The sequence below is a fragment of the Pelecanus crispus genome, chromosome 9 (genome assembly GCF_030463565.1).
Source record: "Pelecanus crispus isolate bPelCri1 chromosome 9, bPelCri1.pri, whole genome shotgun sequence".
In the NCBI taxonomy this organism is placed as follows: Eukaryota; Metazoa; Chordata; class Aves; order Pelecaniformes; family Pelecanidae; genus Pelecanus; species Pelecanus crispus.
Window position 1 is genome coordinate 3,006,865 of NC_134651.1, and position 16,770 is coordinate 3,023,634.

Sequence of the window (16,770 nt, forward strand, 5' to 3'; positions counted from 1 at the left end):
TGCAGCGTAGTTGTGTCGCACCAGAAATCAGTACTTTCGTCGCTGGCGTGCCGTCTTTTGAGGACCACTGAGAAATTGCGGCTTCAATTCCCTCTTTCTAAGGATTCCCTGCAGAAATGCCTACCCCGCGTGCGTGACCTCTGCCTCTCGCTGCCCACCCGCAGCTTGATCCGGAGCAAACGTTGCACACCGTGACGGGCGCGACGGAGAGGAGATCTCAGCAAGGGCTGAGCAGGATTTGTGCGGGGTTGGGAGGCAGCGGCTGCCTTGGGAAGCCTGATTCTCCGGGCAGGACTGCTTGGAGGCACGAGCCGGGGCTGTAAGCGGGGCAGGTTTGGGGGCTGCCAAGCCCGCAGAGCCCCCCGGGAGCCAGGGCTGGGATGCTCGGCCACCCCGGAGCAGTGACCCGGCAGCGCAGTGGTCCCCAGGTTAAGGCTGGACGCCTTTTTGAGCTCTGTTGGTTAATTCCTAGAAACTTTTTTTTGCACCTGAAAAGGCTGGTTTAGCCCGGAAATAGCTCCCTGGAGTCCTTTCTGGTGGTTTTTTTGTGTAAAGAGTGAAAATTTCATCTTGTGGTTGACATTGCCGTGACTGCCCAGCCTCGAGCGGCCGTGCCGGGGCTGCGGACCGCTCCGGCTCTGCCCGGAATCACTGCCCCGGCAGTGGGCAGCTCCTCCGACCGCTGGGATTTCATTAGGGTAACTTCCACGGTGAAAACCCCGGGAGAAAGCCCCTTCCTCCTGCCGCCTCTGGCCGTGACGCCGCCGCCGGGCTCGGATTTTTGACATCAGACACCGGGATTTTTCCTGCCCTTGTGTAGCCGGTGAGGGCTCGGGGCTATTTTTATCCGGCGCTGGCAGTGGCTGGAGGAGGACGCGGCTTCCCTGGCCCGCGCAGCCCTCGCCTCCCTCTCATCAGCTGGCCGAGGCTCCGGCGCCGCCGTTGACTTTATTAGGGAAAAGCAAGGTGCTCCGGAGCAGCCGGGAGGCGAGAGGGGCTGGGGAAGCATCCCAGCCAGGGGCCGGCGGGCTGCCGCAGGTCTTGGCTCCGGGGGCGAGCACTTGATCCCATGGTGCCGGCTGAAGAGCGGAGGAAGGACTGAGATGCCCCGGCGGGAGCATTGCACCGGCCACGTGAGGACCCGGGAGCGAAGGAGATGAGTCGGGAGGGTGATGGCATGGGTGACGTCATCAGGAAAGCAGCCATGCCGGCTGGGGAGGGGAGTTATAAAAAGGTAAGGGACAAAAAGGAGCCTTTTTGTCTGCCAAGAGTCCAGGCAGGAGGGGGACGCGCCAAAACGCTGCCCAAAGCCTTCCCAGGGCGCTGGGTTTGGGGTGCCGGCGCAGGGGAGCGCTCGGTGGCGTTCGACGCGCCAGCGCAGGGTAGCAAACCTTCCTCCCTCTGCGTTTCCGTATCACTTTATGATAAAAGAAAATGTAAAGAGACGTTGCCAAACGTGTTCCCCTACCTCGAGACCCCTGGGTTTTAAGGCAACTTGCCACGTGGCTGGAGGTAACGCAAGCTTGACTTGGATTTGCATTTACCGGCAACTCTGCCGTGAAGAAAAAGGAGATAAAAACAAATGCTCGCTGGCTACAATTTCTGTTTGCAAACCCAATAATAGCCCTTGTACTTTACAGAGATAAAATAAGACGCTGCCTACGGGTCTGGAACTTTAAATATAGTAATTGTCCGTGGCTGGTAATGACAGACCCTGGCAAAAATAGCCGCGGTGGCCTGGCCGTGTCCCGGCGCTCCCGGACGGAGCCAGGCACGGCTGCGCACCCTGTTTGGTGCCTGTGGACGCCCCGGCATCCAGCCCCCGCCGGCCTCGCTGCGTTTTAACCCCTCGCATCGCAGCGGCACTGCCCGGCTGGGATGGGGTCCTGGCGACGTGTTGCTGGCACCCGTTAACATGAAATTCACGGTGCACTTAGACTCTTCCCTCTCCAAAAAGGAGGCGCCTTAGCATTTGGTACCCATCGGTTCGACTCCAGAAGTGCCGTCGGCAGCCATTAGTAGGAGCTGGCTGCTCTACCCAAGGTTGGGGGTCTCAGGGCACGACGAGGAGCCTGGCATAATCGCTGCTACGCCTCCAAGCCAAATAAACCTTCCGTGTGCAATTTTACGTGCCGTTTCGGGCAGTGTCTGTAACGAGTAGAGGCTGCTAGTACAGGTGCCTGCATGCTAAATAACGCAGAGTGGTCCGTGGTGAAAAGTGCAGCCCAGCTGCTACTTCTTAGGACGAGAGGAAATGGGCTCAAGCTGCGCCAGGGGAGGTTTAGGTTGGAAATTAGGAAAAATTTCTTCACGGAAAGGGTGGTCAAGCATTGGAACAGGCTGCCCAGAGAGGTGGTGGAGTCCCCATCCCTGGAAGTGTTCAAAAAATGGGCAGAGGTGGCACTTGGGGACATGGTTCAGTCTAGTCTACCCTTGATTGGTTTAGAGTAGACTTGGTAGTGTAGGTTAATGGTTGGACTGGATGATCTTAAAGGTCTTTTCCAACCTAAACGATTCTATGTTTCTATGATTCTTAAGGGACAGAAATAATGCAGTATGGAGTTTGCTCAGTTTTTCCAGAAAAAAAACGCAGAAATCTTGTGCCCACTGCCGTGGGCGTCCACTCTCCATCCTGCGTTGGGTTGGTCAGGGACGGCCTCTGGCATCAGTGGTACCTCTGGGTGCCCCCCCGGGATGGGGTTGCGTGGGAAGAAGGCATCTATTGGAGAAATTCAGGCTCTCCACCAAAAATGTGACATTTTTGGGTGTTGCAGCACGTCGGGGACGGGCTGGCTGCCAGCCTGTGTCGGGAGGCAGGTGGTGAAGAGCACAAATGGTCAAGTAGAATCTGCAAACACCGGCAAGGTGATTGCGATAGATTTAGAAACAGCAATAATTCCAGCAGGCAACGGGGCTGGGAAGCGGTGTGCTGAGTCCGCTGTGGGGAAAGGCTGAACCTCTCCTGGCAATTTGCCTTTACCGGAACGGTTGCGTAAAGCGTTTTATGTGTAGGCAGTCACAGCCCTAATCTGACATTGTGTTGTTATTCGTGTACTTAAACAAAGGTTGCTATTGACCTTCCGAACTGGAAGGTCAACGGTAAGAAGGAAAACATCCGCCCAAAATTGTTCTGCCTTCAAAATAAAAAAGCAGCCTTTTGTTTCAAATAATCGTCTGAAGCAGACTTCAGCTCTACGCCAGACCCCTCTTTCAGAAATACATACATTTTTTGATGCAGTGTCAAAATACACTTCTAAATAACATGGGTTTATGTGTTTCTTGGTAGTACCTTTGCATTTGGAGTATTTGAGCCATTATTTTTTATATACCAAGTAAGTATATTTGATAGGCAAAAAAAACACTTGCCATTTTCCTTCTCAATTTATAGTTTTCAGTACCCAACTCAGGATGTATACTGCAGCTGTTGGGTAATTTATCTAAAGCCTAAAGTCCGGTTCCCTTAGGTATATTATATTTCTTAGTAACTGTTCCCTATTTTATAATAACAACAAATAGGACACTTGATTTCTTTACGGTCATTAGCCTGTGTCTGGGTTATAAAACGGGATATTCTGAGCTCGGTCCTGGGGGAGCAGTGTTATTTAGTATCCTCAGTAATGACCTGGTGGAGAAAACAAATCGCACGTTGATTAAATGTACAGATGGCAAACTGGGAGCCGTTGCCGTCTCGGTGGGAAATGGAGCAAAAATTTTTTAAAAAATCTGGAGAGACAGCCCCATCTGAAAGGGGTGGATATGTGAAAGTGTGCCTGTATTTATGTGTATTTTAATGCGAAGAGGAGTGGTTTTCAGCACACACAGGGTAGGTGGGTGCGCTGCTGAGGGAGGGAGCGGTCCCAGCTGGCGTGGAGGGTGGGATGTGCTGTCCTGGCCGGGCAGGAGGAGGTGGAAATGCGCTTTGGGCTCCTGATTTCTGTCAGAACACAAGGAAAATCAGAAGGGAAAATGTGGGAGAGGGTCATCTGAGTAGGAAGAGCGGGGAGGCTGAGTATCCATGACTTCATGGGACACTGATGCACTGAGGGATGCACGCACAGGGGAGACGCCCACGTGCATCATGAGATGTTTTCCGTCTATTAAAAAAATACTTCTGACTCCTTTTTACTTATTTTTTTTCACTGTGCTGCCTTCACCGGCAGGGCTGGCTATTTTTTTCCTTCTAAACCTAACTGCCTCCGTGTGATTGAGGCATCAATTATTGAAACCTGAAAAAATAAAGTAGAAACACATAGCTGGGTGGTCTGGGTAGAACTCTCGAAACCAGGAGCTGAACCCGAAAACTCAATACCACTTGATGCCATGGGGGTTATTTTTCATATTTTACATATTTTAAATAAAAGGAGTTAGGTTACGAATGAAGTATGTATTTTGTTAAGGGACTGACAATATAATGGGCAGTGCGATAACATAATGTAGGTAGTCGGTGCTGGAGTTGGAATTAAATTATTAGCTCTTTTAAGGTAATAGTTTGTGTTTTGTTATGTCTCACTTCCTTGTGTCAAAAAAAGGTGCTTTATTTTTAATTAGACAGGTGAAATATGGGAAATACAGTTACATTAATTAACACTGTGGAAGCAGCCCATGCTTGCCTGCTATGTTATCTTTTGTTGTGTATTCTCGATCGGGTATTGTGTGTTATTTTAAAATGAAATGTTCGAGTGCTTCAAAATGCGCCTTCTATCAATAACTTGCCGCCTTGTATGAATTTGTTGTCAGCGCTGGCACATAATCCATTAGTGACAGACACCAGGATAGTACTGGTACTAATTTTGAATCTAGATCTGTGGTTTTCATTTATTGCACATTGATTACAGTCATCTCCGTAATCATTGTTCGGTGATTAATTTCAAATCACTTTGTAGCTTGCCCTTATTCAAAAAAGCCATGTATATAAAAATACATTTTTAAAACTGTGGATAATTTGATGGCGATGGTTAAAAATACACACCTAAGTACGTTGGCAGAAGGATTGTGTAGTTTTGGAGGCTGCTCAGGGAAGCGGAAGACGCTAATGGTGCAAGTGTGGTCTTGGTGGCTGTATATGGCTATAGGTACAGATATCAGTGTACGTATTAGGTATCCATCAGATGTGTACACCAGCTCTGTGTGTATATAGATGCATATTATCTCTCGATATGTGGAGAGAGAGAGATGCAGACGGGCTTCCACGTTGGGATGGGCCATGCGGTCCACCCAAGCATGGGAGACAGCGTGGGGGATGCTGGGCATCATGAGTGTGGCGGTGGAGCTGGTGGGACAACTCTCCTTCCTGCTGACTGGCGTGACCGGCAGCTTCATCCTTTCTCGTTGCCCTTCCCTTTCAGGCCCAGAAGAATGAGCGTGAGTCCATCAGGCAGAAGTTGGCTCTGGGCAGTTTCTTCGACGATGGCCCGGGACTCTACACCAGCTGCAGCAAGAGCGGCAAGCCGAGCCTCTCCTCCCGGTAAGCCAGGCGGCCTCGCAGCCCAAAACCTCTTCGGAGGCTGAAAAGTGTGAGATGCCTCCAATGGGATGTCCTGAGACCCTCCCCTTCAGAGGGGAGTTTTTCCTTGCAGCCATATTCTTGAATTTTCCTTGCAGCCATATTCTTGAATTTTCCTTGGTTTAGAACAACATCTTATGCTCCAAACGCGATTGGTGTCTGTTATGTAAATAATTGTAAACAATATGCTAAAATATTAGGTTAAAACGGTATAGAATAGATATTTGGATGCTCAGGTGGATAAAGCAAATGAGGTGAATTTTCCTGAGTTAGGTTTCCTTCAGGTTTTCATTTAGGATCTCTGTCCTGAACTGAGCGTTGCCTTTGGACTTGGGCAGACCAAGACCGGTGGTACCAGTATCACGAATGCACAACTGGAGTTATTGTCATGAAAATACTTGATTCATTTTGTTTTCCAAGGAGTTCTTTACGTTGGGTTGCAAAATATTGAGAATTTTGACGCCTGAATGTCAGGTTTAATGCCAGGTGTGCATGTGCTAAGCAGGGCAGGGCTCGAGGACGGTCCCACCGGTCCTGGGTCAGGCAGCGTGGTGATGGTTGGTGAAAACCCACCGCTTTGTGAAAGTACATCTTCCTTCAGTGGCTCGGGAGGTGGCAGCCCGTTGGAAGCAGATCTGATGCTGATAGCCAGCCGTGGTGACAGCAGGGCAGTGGAGAGCAGTCAGGGCTGCAATTAATCTCGCACACAGAAAGCACCAAAGAATGGAAAAAAAGAGCTTTAGCGTGGCTCCCTGCCTCCCGCCCGCGTCCGCGTGCTCCGCACAGGCTCTGCTCGCTGGACGCAGCTCCATCCCTGGGGCTGGGACATTGCGTAGCACGGATACCTCACTTATTCTGATTTTTAAAATTTCTACATCAAGTACACTCCAGAAAGGCTTGTTTATGTATGCAGCTGCTGGGAGTAACCCGTGGCGCTTGGAAAGCGTCGAACGCCTCCCACACTGGGAGTGAAGAGCTACCTGTTGCCATGGTGTGGGAGAAGAAAAAACTCTTAGAGAGGCATAAAGCCAGGAGGAATACTGTTATTACACCAGAGAGGTACCACTGTGAAATTAAATTGAAGTGCAAGTCATTTGAAAGGGAAAACGGTTTTGCTCTGTGTAGTTACAGCTAAACCAGGAGCCGCTAGCTTGTAATTATAGTGCGGGTCTAATTAACGCTGCCCGGCAGGGTTTGGCAGCTGTGCCACAAGAAATGACCAGCTGTACCTGAACGCTTTGGCGTTTCGTTAACATTTATAGTCCAGGCAAAGCATTAGTGTTGCACGCTGCCTGCTACAGGACCTACAGGAACCTTTACGGGACCGTTGCTCTCGTTTTTGTGCTTGCATATGAAATAAAACCGTGCTTGCGTATGAAATAAAAAGAGCATAAATTGCTGGGTTTCGGGCGTTGGGGTCACGCTCTCGAAAGGCGCGTGAGTCGCAGACCCACGTTTTGCAGTTGCTCTGCCTTTTCTGCACAATGCGGTTTTGAAGCTGAGCCAAGGGTGCATCCTGCTCCCCAGCTTGGGTACCCGCATCTGTCCGCCATGGCTCAAAAGCTTGTGCAGAATTGTAGAATAGAATCATACGTAAAACTAGGAATCGCTAAGGTTGGACAGGCCCTCTAAGATCATCAGTCCAACCATCACCCCAACACCCCCATGCCCACTAAACCATGTCCCAAAGTGCCACCTCTGCCCGTTTTTTGAACCCCTCCAGGGATGGGGACTCGCCCACCTCTCTGGGCAGCCTGTTCCAGTGCTTGGCCACTCTTTCCATGAAGAAATTTTTCCCAATATCCAATCTAATCCTCCCCTGGCGCAGCTTGAACCCATTTCCTCTCATCCTATCACTAACTCCATGGGAGAAGAGCCTGACCCCCCTCCCTGCCCCCTCCTTTCAGGGAGTTGTAGAGAGCGATGAGGTCTCCCCTCAGCCTCCTCTTCTCCAGGCTGAACACCCCCAGCTCCCTCAGCCGCTCCCCACCAGCCCTGTGCTCCAGACCCTGCCCCAGCTCCGCTGCCCTTCCCTGGACACGCTCCAGCACCCCAATGTCCTTCCTGTGCTGAGGGGCCCAAAACTGGACACAGCATTCCAGGTGCGGCCTCACCAGCGCTGAGCACGGGGGCACAATCACCTCCCTGCTCCTGCTGGCCACACCATTCCTGACACAAGCCAGGATGCTGTTGGCCACCTTGGCCACCTGGGCACACAGCTGGCTCATGTTCAGCCGCTGTCCACCAACATCCCCAGGTCCTTTTCAGCCAGGCAGCTTCCAGCCACTCTTCCCCAAGCCGGGAGCGTTGCATGGGGTTGTTGTGACCCAAGTGCAGGACCCGGCACTTGGCCCTGTTGGACCTCCTACAAAGATGTCTTTGGAGGCTAACTGTTGTGTGAGCGAAAGCCGGGATGCTCTCAGCTGTAGAAGTGCTTTCCCTCTCTCAGCCTGCGCTGGGATGCCCCTTCCCTGAGCCACTGCATCCGGAGAAAATAATTCCCGGGGAGGTGAATTTGGGTGGTCTTAATCTGTCCAAATCAGGCGATAGAGCAGAGGGTCCAGGAGACATAGTAATAATCTCTTGCGGTACAGTAGTGCCTCTTGGCCACTAACAGGCTTATTACCCTTCTGAATAAATAATTTCAATCATTAACACATTCTTTTATATAATATAATAATATTACATATAGTATTTATATATTTATATATAAAATATGCCTTTTCTATTTTATGTATTAATATATTTAATATATTTTACATATACTTTATATCTAATATTTTATTTAATGTAATAATCCAGCCAGCCGTGATGACAAAAGCCCTGCAGTATCTCTGCAGTTCTGAAGTTCATCAATAGATGGTGGTAGAAGCATTCATATTACGGTGCTGCTGAGTTTCCAGTCCCACGTTGAACTGCCGCTCAGAAACGGCAGCGCTGGGCAGCAGCGGGAGGTTGCCCGTGCCCTGCCACCGCAGGCTGCTGGTCCTGGCTCGGCTTTTGGGTGGGGGGCGACCATCCTCTTGGAAAAAAGTGAAAATGGTTATATTTTTCCTGAGGCCGATACAACATCAGGACAACAGCATCCTTTCAAAAGCTGAACGACTCGCTGCTGACAGTGTTCCAGCATCTTCCCGCACAACCCATCAGTGTCACCTCTCCCTTTCCCCCCGCAGATTACAAAGTGGGATGAACCTGCAGATTTGCTTCGTGAATGACAGCGGCAGCGACAAGGACAGCGACGCCGATGACAGCAAGACAGAAACCAGCCTGGACACGCCGTTGTCACCCATGGTAGGTCCGAGAACCCATCCCGCAGAGGCTCCGGAGCATGGAAACCATGAGGCCATCCATAATGGAAGCTGATAAAGAGTTGATCCTATTAAAACAGCAACACTAAACTCCAGAGCAGCATCTTCGGCCTTCAATAAAAGAAGAGTGAGATGCTGAGGAGCCGATAGGAAATTGCCCCTGGCTCACACAGAGCTGCTGTAGAGCAGATGCCTTCATGTGAAGGTGTTCCTTCTTCCTTCCTTCCTCCTTTTCTTTTTGGCTCTGATAATTATCAGGGCAGTAATGGATATGGCATGGTATCAGCTCTCACCAGCTTTCCTCTCCTCTCTCTTCCTTTGTGAATATAACACCACGGACCCAGATGTTTTCCTCCAGCTTAACCAGTCTGTCCCTTCAACACCTATTGAGCTGGTTGGCTCCTCTTTCCATTTGAAGTGCTCGAGCTGCTATTAATAGTCAAGGGGGCCTATCTGGGAATTAGTCTGATTCTTAAAGATAATCTTGTGGATTAAAATTTAAAAAAAAAAAAAAAAAAAATCTGTGCTCTTCACCTTTTCTGTAGAAATGATACCGCTTGTAAGTGTACGAAAATATGTTAACAGCAAACTTCTTTGCTGTGGCATGGTTGGGGCAATGGTGCTGTAACAGCTCCATGTCTGCTTCCCTAGAGCAAGCAGAGCTCGTCCTACTCCGACAGAGACACGACGGAGGAAGAGTCGGAGTCCCTCGACGACATGGACTTCCTCACTAGGCAAAAGAAACTCCAAGCTGAAGCCAAAATGGCCTTGGCTATGGCAAAGCCCATGGCCAAAATGCAGGTCGAGGTGGAAAAGCAGAACAGGAAGAAATCGCCGGTAGCGGATCTTGTAAGTGGGGGCCGTGGGACGGCGTGGGGGGTAACACCAACCCTTTTGCTGTTTGCTTCTGCTTGTCCAGACACGTACAGCAGCCAGCAGTGCTTGTGCATGGTGCTTGTAGACATGCAGAGGAGCAGTGGAGAGGGGGACCATCAGTCAGGAGCTGAAGGGTCAACATGGGTTGTCTTATCGTGGCATTACGGGAGTGGGACGGAGGCAGGGAATGAGATGATGAAGCATGAAGGTTGTTACTGCCTTGAGGCTGGCAAGGACATGATGCTACTCATCCTTAAGGCGTAGTCTGCTCAGCCCATCTCATCCCGAGCTGGAGCATTCCTGCCTTGGTACAACGCTGCTCGCCATAGCCCTCACCTCCCCTTGCGTCAGTCCACCACTGATGCTGGTAGATCGGAAGACTTGGGTCAAACATTGTGTAGATGTTTCAGCTCATTTTGGTCCTCTCAGTGAGGTCCTCAATGCAGGCTTGTGAGAGGGGGACACCTGCAATGCAAACTGCCACCGTTCAGGAATACAAGTAATTTGAAGAAAACAGTAAAAAATTGAAAATTTCTTTTCAGCTGCCACATATGCCTCATATAAGTGAATGCCTGATGAAGAGAAGTTTAAAACCCACTGATCTAAGAGACATGACTATCGGGCAGCTACAAGTGATAGTCAATGATCTCCACTCACAGATAGAAAGTAAGTGATACTTGTTTAATTATTCTTTGGTATGTTCCGTTCAAGTAAGAACAGTTCTCCAGGATACACATGGAAATGTTGATAAATGTATCATAACATGAATATATGGATGAGGCGCACCGCAGAAGCTGGAGTTCTCTCCAGATTTGGCTCCTTCAGCCTTTTTCTTACCTTTTTTTCAGTTTCTCCTAAAGCTCTTGCTTGGCTGCGTAAGAGAGGAGGATTGTAGCATTGTGGCAGCACCTAATGCCCCACTCGTAACTCAAAACCTGGTCGGGTAAAAATAATCTTGGGAAGCCTGCCTGTCCTGGAAGCACCTGCCATTCATGGCTTTATGGCTGCGTCTTCATGCGACGCTGTGCCATGGCATCAAAAGCATCCATAAGTGGAGAAACCTTCCAGTTTAGCAAACATCCCGGGGTAAATCCACTCTTGCAGTGCTTCAACGCGTTTCATGGGTCCTTGCGTTGCCTGCAGAGACGGTGCCCCACCGCCTCATCTGTCTGTGCTCTCTCCAAAAGATCCAGTTGTTTTTTTTTTTTTTTTCCCCAGGGGATCTCCATCTTCCAATTGATTAATTACTTAACAATTTTGGGAGTAGACTTATCTGGTGGCTGTAGGTCAAAAAAAAAGGTTGGTTGGGAGCTGCTGTGCTGCTCCTTCCCTACTTGTGTTGGTTAATTGGCGTCCCTTCTGGAAGCAGCCCTGCTGAGGCTGCAGAGCTGCGCCATTGAGTTGTGATTTGTTATTTTGTGCCGCAAAGGCAAAAAAAAAAAAAAACCACTCATTAATTAGCCTCACTTTAGAAAGCACCCAGGTACGGGAGCACGAGTGTTAATGTCATTAACAGCGAGCTCGCTTCCCAAACCGAAGAGGCGTTAAACCGGGATCGCTGTATTTAAGCAGCTCCGGCAGTGAGCGACGGGCAGGTACAGCCTTCCCGGGAGCCCGTGCCGGCAGGTTAATTTTTCACAGGGTTCTTTTTGTTTTCTTCTTTTCCCCGCTCTTTTGACCCAACCCCGAGCAAGAATCCAGCGTCACAAACATCCCTCTGGAGCAGAGGGGCTGGCTTGGACAGTAACCCCAAAGCAGGACGGGTGGGCAGCGTGTTCTGCATTGCCGCAGGGAATAAAAAGCTAAACCTGAGGCTGCCCGGGCGAGCGGCTCGGACGCTTTTTGCAGCTTTTTTCTTGCTCAGGGTTATTGCCCACGAGTGAGCGAAAGCTGAACCAGCGGGACTCCAAGCAGTGAGAAATTCACCTTTATTTTTGCTGCTGCTTTAAGCAATTTCAGGAGAGGACCTGCTTGCATGCAGTGGCAAGGGGCTTGCAGTTTATGCTAGAAAACACGCGTCCTTCGGGGAGGTCCCTCCTGGTTCTCCGCACCAGCTTATGCGTAACGCGGAGGGGAAGGATGATGTACGGGCTCCCAAACCGGCGTTCCCCGGGACATCGCAAACTCACGCCCTTTCTCCCCGGCACCAGGCTTGAACGAGGAGCTGGTGCAGCTGCTGCTCATTCGGGACGAGCTACACACGGAGCAGGACGCCATGCTGGTGGACATCGAGGACCTGACCAGGTGAAGGAGGCTCCTCGGGGTATTTCTCTCTTCTCGCAGGTCCCAGCTCCCCGTCGGCAGCCCATAGGGGTTTTCTTTTAGCAGAATTTCAGTAGGAAAGCCTTTGCCATCGAAGGTAGGTAGAAGGTAACGCCACTGGCTGCAAGGCACGCGTTTCTCTGCCGAGAGGGGAGCAGGGCTGAGCAGGACGCTGCGCTCTCCTCCAAAACAAGAAATCAAGGCACTTGCGTTCTGGAGACCGTCAGCGGCTCTCAAGAGCTCCCCCAAACGCAGGTGTTGGTGCGTGCTCTTGAATTGGTGTTTCCCTTTCCGAAGCCGGAAAAGAGCCTGGGGAGGAGCGATGCTGCAAACCCCCAGTGCATCCAAGGAAAATCCAAGGGGCTCCCCATGTCACCCCACCCCTCCCACTGGGGTGAGCTACAGCCAGTCTGCCTTCGCCATTGGGAGAATTTGACAGGAGAATTTCTGAATCTCTTAAATGTTCAATAGCCGATCAAAATGTAGTTAGCGATAGGACGAGAGGAAATGGGCTCAAACTGCGCCAGGGGAGGTTTAGGTTGGAAATCAGGAAAAATTTCTTCATGGAAAGGGTAGTCAAGCATTGGAACAGGCTGCCCAGAGAGGTGGTGGAGTCCCCATCCCTGGAAATGTTCAAAAAACGGGCAGAGGTGGCACCTGGGGACATGGTTCAGTCTGGTCTACCCTTGACTGGCTTAGAGCAGACTTGGTAGTGTAGGTTAATGGTTGGACTGGATGATCTTAAAGGTCTTCTCCAACCTAAATGATTCTATGATTCTATGAAACAGAAGGCCTTGCAGAATATAGACAGGTTTCCTAAAGGACTCATCTCCTGGGCAGCAAGGCTTAAGAGGCGTTTTAACCAGTGATGCGCTGCAGAAACGCTAAGAGGTGGTGGAGTCCCCATCCCTGGAATTGTTCAAAAAACGGGTAGATGTGGCACTTTGGGACATGGTTTAGCCTAGTCTACCCTTCATTGGTTTAGTGTGGACTTGGTAGTGTAGGTTAATGGTTGGACTGGATGATCTTAAAGGTCTTCTCCAACCTAAACGATTCTATGATCCTATGATTCTACTGAAAGCTTTGGGGGAAAAAAAGCTGAAAAAGATGATAGTGGTTATTGTCAGTGCACGAGGACCGCGGTTTCAGAACTGAAGCATTAAGCTTGCAAAAACTACGGCCTGAATTTGTTTCTATTTTGAAACAGCACGGTGCTGCATAGCAGCTGGTTGAGATTTGACGGTGCTTGGCCTGGAAAAAATTCCTGCCAGCTGGGGTGGCCATGAGGGCTTTGGGGAGCAGTTCTCCTGCCGCCCCGGGGGGTGGTGGCCCCAGGGACAGGCAGGCAGGTTGTCGCTTCTGAGTCTTGCAAGGCACCGTCACTGCTTCCCGTAACGAAGAGCAAGTGCGGAAAGGGGGGGATTTGGGATGGGGGTGGAGCTGGGTCCGTAGACAAAGGCCAAGGTCAACTTGCATCTCTGTCTCCTTCTGTGCTTCGGGAAACGAAGCTTCCTAGATGCAATTAATGGCGGTTTGGTAAATGAAATGATTGGGAAGGCTGGTCGGCGTGGTGGGGGCTTTGGTGCATGTTGGGGGGCACCGGCTCTCCCCATCCCGGCGTTGTTCGGGGGCGAACGCGCCGGCCATCGCCGTAGGAGGGGAGGAAACGATCCCAGCTGACCCAAAACGGCTCCGGAGAAGGGTTTCCTCTCCCTTCGCTCACCTCCCGGTCCCCTCCCGCCAGGAAGGAGCCCAGGCAGAGCCTGCACATCCCTCTCCCGGTGCTTGTTTTTTCCTCGGGGCGGAAAAAAAAAAAAAAATGTTATTTTTGGTTCGCTGCCGGAGCGGCGCAGACGCTGGCTTGGAGTGCAGCCCTGCGCGCGGTTTGGGTTTCCACCTCCCCCCGGCCCGGCGCAGGGAATAACGCAGCTTCTTGCCTCCCCCCAGACACGCCGAAAGTCAGCAGAAGCACATGGCAGAGAAGATGCCGGCAAAATGAACCCCGGGAGCAGAGCTCGAGCGAGATTTCCTTTTGCTTCTGTGTGTGTCCAAGCGCTGATGTCCACGGTGGCGCACAAGAAAACCAGTGTTAGTCATTGACCATGTCTGAAGCTTTATGTCCGGTGATTGGCCTCTGCTTCTTAATTTATTTTAATTTTTTTACTCGTGCCACTAAATATCAGGCATTTTAATAATATTATTACAAAAAAAAAATGTACAGTACTTATAACATTATAAAATCATGGGTGAGAAGAGAGGGTGGTTTAACTTTATTTTTGTTTGTTTAGAGATTTTCAGTTGAACGATATTTTGCCATTGACTACTTTTTTATTCTTCACTGTAGTTTTAAAATAAAGAAACTGTACTTGACGGTGCTATACAAGTCAAAAAAAAAAAAATACATGCCTGCCTCGTAGTGAAGTTGTAGCTTTCAGTAATATGTATATTTTAATCAGTTTTCAACATTTTGTGAATGTTGACTACCTGACATTCATTTTTAGATGTGCTATTAACATTCGGGTGGATTCAGAGAGTTACCTTGAAAGTTTTATGTATAAATATGTAAAATAAAAATCTAAAAAATTGTTTCATAGGATACGTCTTTTTGTTGCCTAGTGGTTGACTTTGGTGATGCACCGGTAATGTATTCCTCGAACTAAATGTGCAATTCCTAATTTGTCGTCACCAGAAAGAGGCTTTTTTTTTTTTTTTGCCGATCACGTGAAATTACGGAGAGAAGACGGGATTTTTGTAGAGTTATTTATTTGTACGTTCATAATGTATGTATGACATGGACTTAAGAGATTCTCTAACATTCACCGAGCCCTAATATCGTGACTATCGTTAGAATCAGCAGGCACATACCGTAGATGGGTTTTTTTTTTAATATTTTATTGTCTGGGCTAAATATTTAAGTGACTCACCATGTCAGAAATAAAAAAAAAAAGCTATGATAAAACTCTAAGCAGCATATTAACTGTATTATATATGGTAATTTCTCACCTCTCTGCCTTTGGGCTGGGCTCCCCGTTAGCAGCTCTGTTCGTCAGCCGGGTGCTGGCTGGGTCCCGCTCTGCGCGTACAGGAGCGGGAGACTAACAGGGCTGTCTGCATCCCTCATTTATTTGATTTAATGCCAACACAGCTCGGCCATCCCCTTCCTACAGCTGCGCGGCCGTAGCCAGCAGCAGACATGCATTGCGCGCACCAGCTTTTTCCTTTTTTTTTTTTTTTTAATTCCTTTTTTTCCCCCTTGGGGGGCAAATTCATCTTAGCGAAGGGTCTGGCTAATGACTTATTCAGGGTGTTTTCAGAAAAGCACAAGCTGCGTTAAAATTTCATCCCCTGCCAAGAATATATTTTATAAAATGACTTTTTTTTTTTTTTTTTTTTAATTTCCTCCCCGCCTCTTTGTGCAGAAAGTGCAGGTTATGGAAGCGCCAGCCCTCGGCGGGGTTTAGTGGGGCTGGGGTGGGGGGGGGTTGGTTTAATTTAGGGTTGGTTTGCCTTTCCTGGGAATTGCTCCACGGGGTTTCCCGTGGACAGTCCCTGGCCCGCAGCCCCCGTGGGGGACCGTGTCCCCGCTGGGCAGCGTCCCCGAGCAGGGAGTTGTGCCTGCCCCCGGCTTTTGCAGAAAGATGCTGGGACGGGTTAAGCTGGAGAGCCCTCGCCTGCAAACCGGGGATGATGTAAACTCCTCTGATTTTGCTTTTTTTAAATGTATGCAGAAAAAAATAAACATATTGGGGGTGTTAGCATCCCTGTAGCTCTTGGTTGGCTTGACGCTGTTGCCTGCACGTGGGGAGAACTGCTGGGTTTGATATTTCTTCTCTGTTAAACGCGTTTGCAGCGCTCTGGGGCCAAGACCGTGCCCAGTGGTGCCTCCATCGGAAGCGGGTATCGGTGAGGAGGTGCCTGCCGCTGGATTTCAAGCACAAACAGCAAACGCCCCAAATACAAAAAGTTTGCTCTTGGCTTTAAAAAAAAAAAAAAAAAAAGGAAAAAAAAAAAAAAGAAAAAGAAAGGAAAAAAAAAGGAGAAAAAGGAAAAAAAAAAAGGAAAAAAAAAGGAAAAAAAAAAGAAAAAAAAAAAGCCAGAAAGCCCCCGGGGAACCCTGCGCCTTCCGCAGCCGCTCCCGGCGGCATCCCCGGCATCGCCCCAGCCAGGGTCCAGCCTGTGGGGCACCGGGGTGAGGCAGCCCGGTCAGGCTGGAGATTCGGTCCCTTGCTAAGTGCCTTTAACTTGCTGAAGAGAACTAGTTATTCTGGTCACCTACCACTGCATTTTCTTTTTTTCCCCCCTTTACATCCTTAGGGGATTGGGGGTTTGTTTTTGTTTTTTTTTTTTTTTAAGAAAAAGCGTGTTTCTGGGTAACTGCATCTCCTTGGCTCTGTGCCCCGTGTACCGCGGTGTCGTGCTGGTGTGTGTGATGGCAATGCTGTGGAATTAATGGATTAAATGACATTTTTTTTTTTTTTTTAAAAGAGAAAGGTGTTGCGTGGTTTCTGAGCCGCTGCTGACGCCCTGTCACGGGCAATATATATTTTGGCACATTTTTCTTTCTGGGTACCGGTCCCACTTTGTGCGTCGCCTGCGTTCTCCCGGGTGGGTTTTTGGTTCCTCCTCCCCTTGTCCCCACCAAACATAAACCGTCTCGCACGGGATGCCAAACTTCGCAGTGTTTTGCCTTCTGCAGGCTGCCCGCAGCTCACCGGCGTGCAGCAGGAAAAGTACCTTCCGAGACTAGAAGTCACCAAAAATACCTGATGCAGTCAGCAAAAACACCTACCCACCCTGCACACGCACGGGGCTGGGGGG

General features: G+C 49.7%; 1 protein-coding gene across 3 annotated transcripts; it reads left to right on the forward strand.

Annotated features, from left to right (window-relative positions):
* Positions 1–1,156: 1,156 nt before the first annotated feature.
* SCHIP1 (schwannomin interacting protein 1) lies at positions 1,157–13,951 on the forward strand. 3 transcript variants are annotated; one of them, XM_075716291.1, is made up of 7 exons: positions 1,157–1,234; positions 5,346–5,464; positions 8,680–8,797; positions 9,466–9,663; positions 10,233–10,356; positions 11,841–11,934; positions 13,900–13,951. In XM_075716291.1, the coding sequence occupies exons 1-7, from the start codon at positions 1,157–1,159 to the stop codon at positions 13,949–13,951; spliced, it is 783 nt and encodes a 260-aa protein (XP_075572406.1). The 3 variants fall into 3 exon arrangements, with proteins under 3 accessions (XP_075572406.1, XP_075572407.1, XP_075572408.1); XM_075716292.1 differs by having other exon boundaries at positions 5,352–5,464; XM_075716293.1 differs by lacking the exon at positions 9,466–9,663.
* The last annotated feature ends 2,819 nt before the right edge of the window (positions 13,952–16,770 follow it).

What these genes read in the sequence shown, in the direction of transcription:
- SCHIP1 (XM_075716291.1), top strand. Translation starts at nt 1,157, where the DNA reads ATGAGTCGGGAGGGTGATGGCATGGGTGACGTCATCAGGAAAGCAGCC. An exon ending in GGGAGGGGAGTTATAAAAAG is followed by an intron (nt 1,235 to 5,345) that starts GTAAGGGACAAA and finishes CTTCCCTTTCAG; the next exon opens with GCCCAGAAGAATGAGCGTGA. An exon ending in ACACGCCGTTGTCACCCATG is followed by an intron (nt 8,798 to 9,465) that starts GTAGGTCCGAGA and finishes CTGCTTCCCTAG; the next exon opens with AGCAAGCAGAGCTCGTCCTA.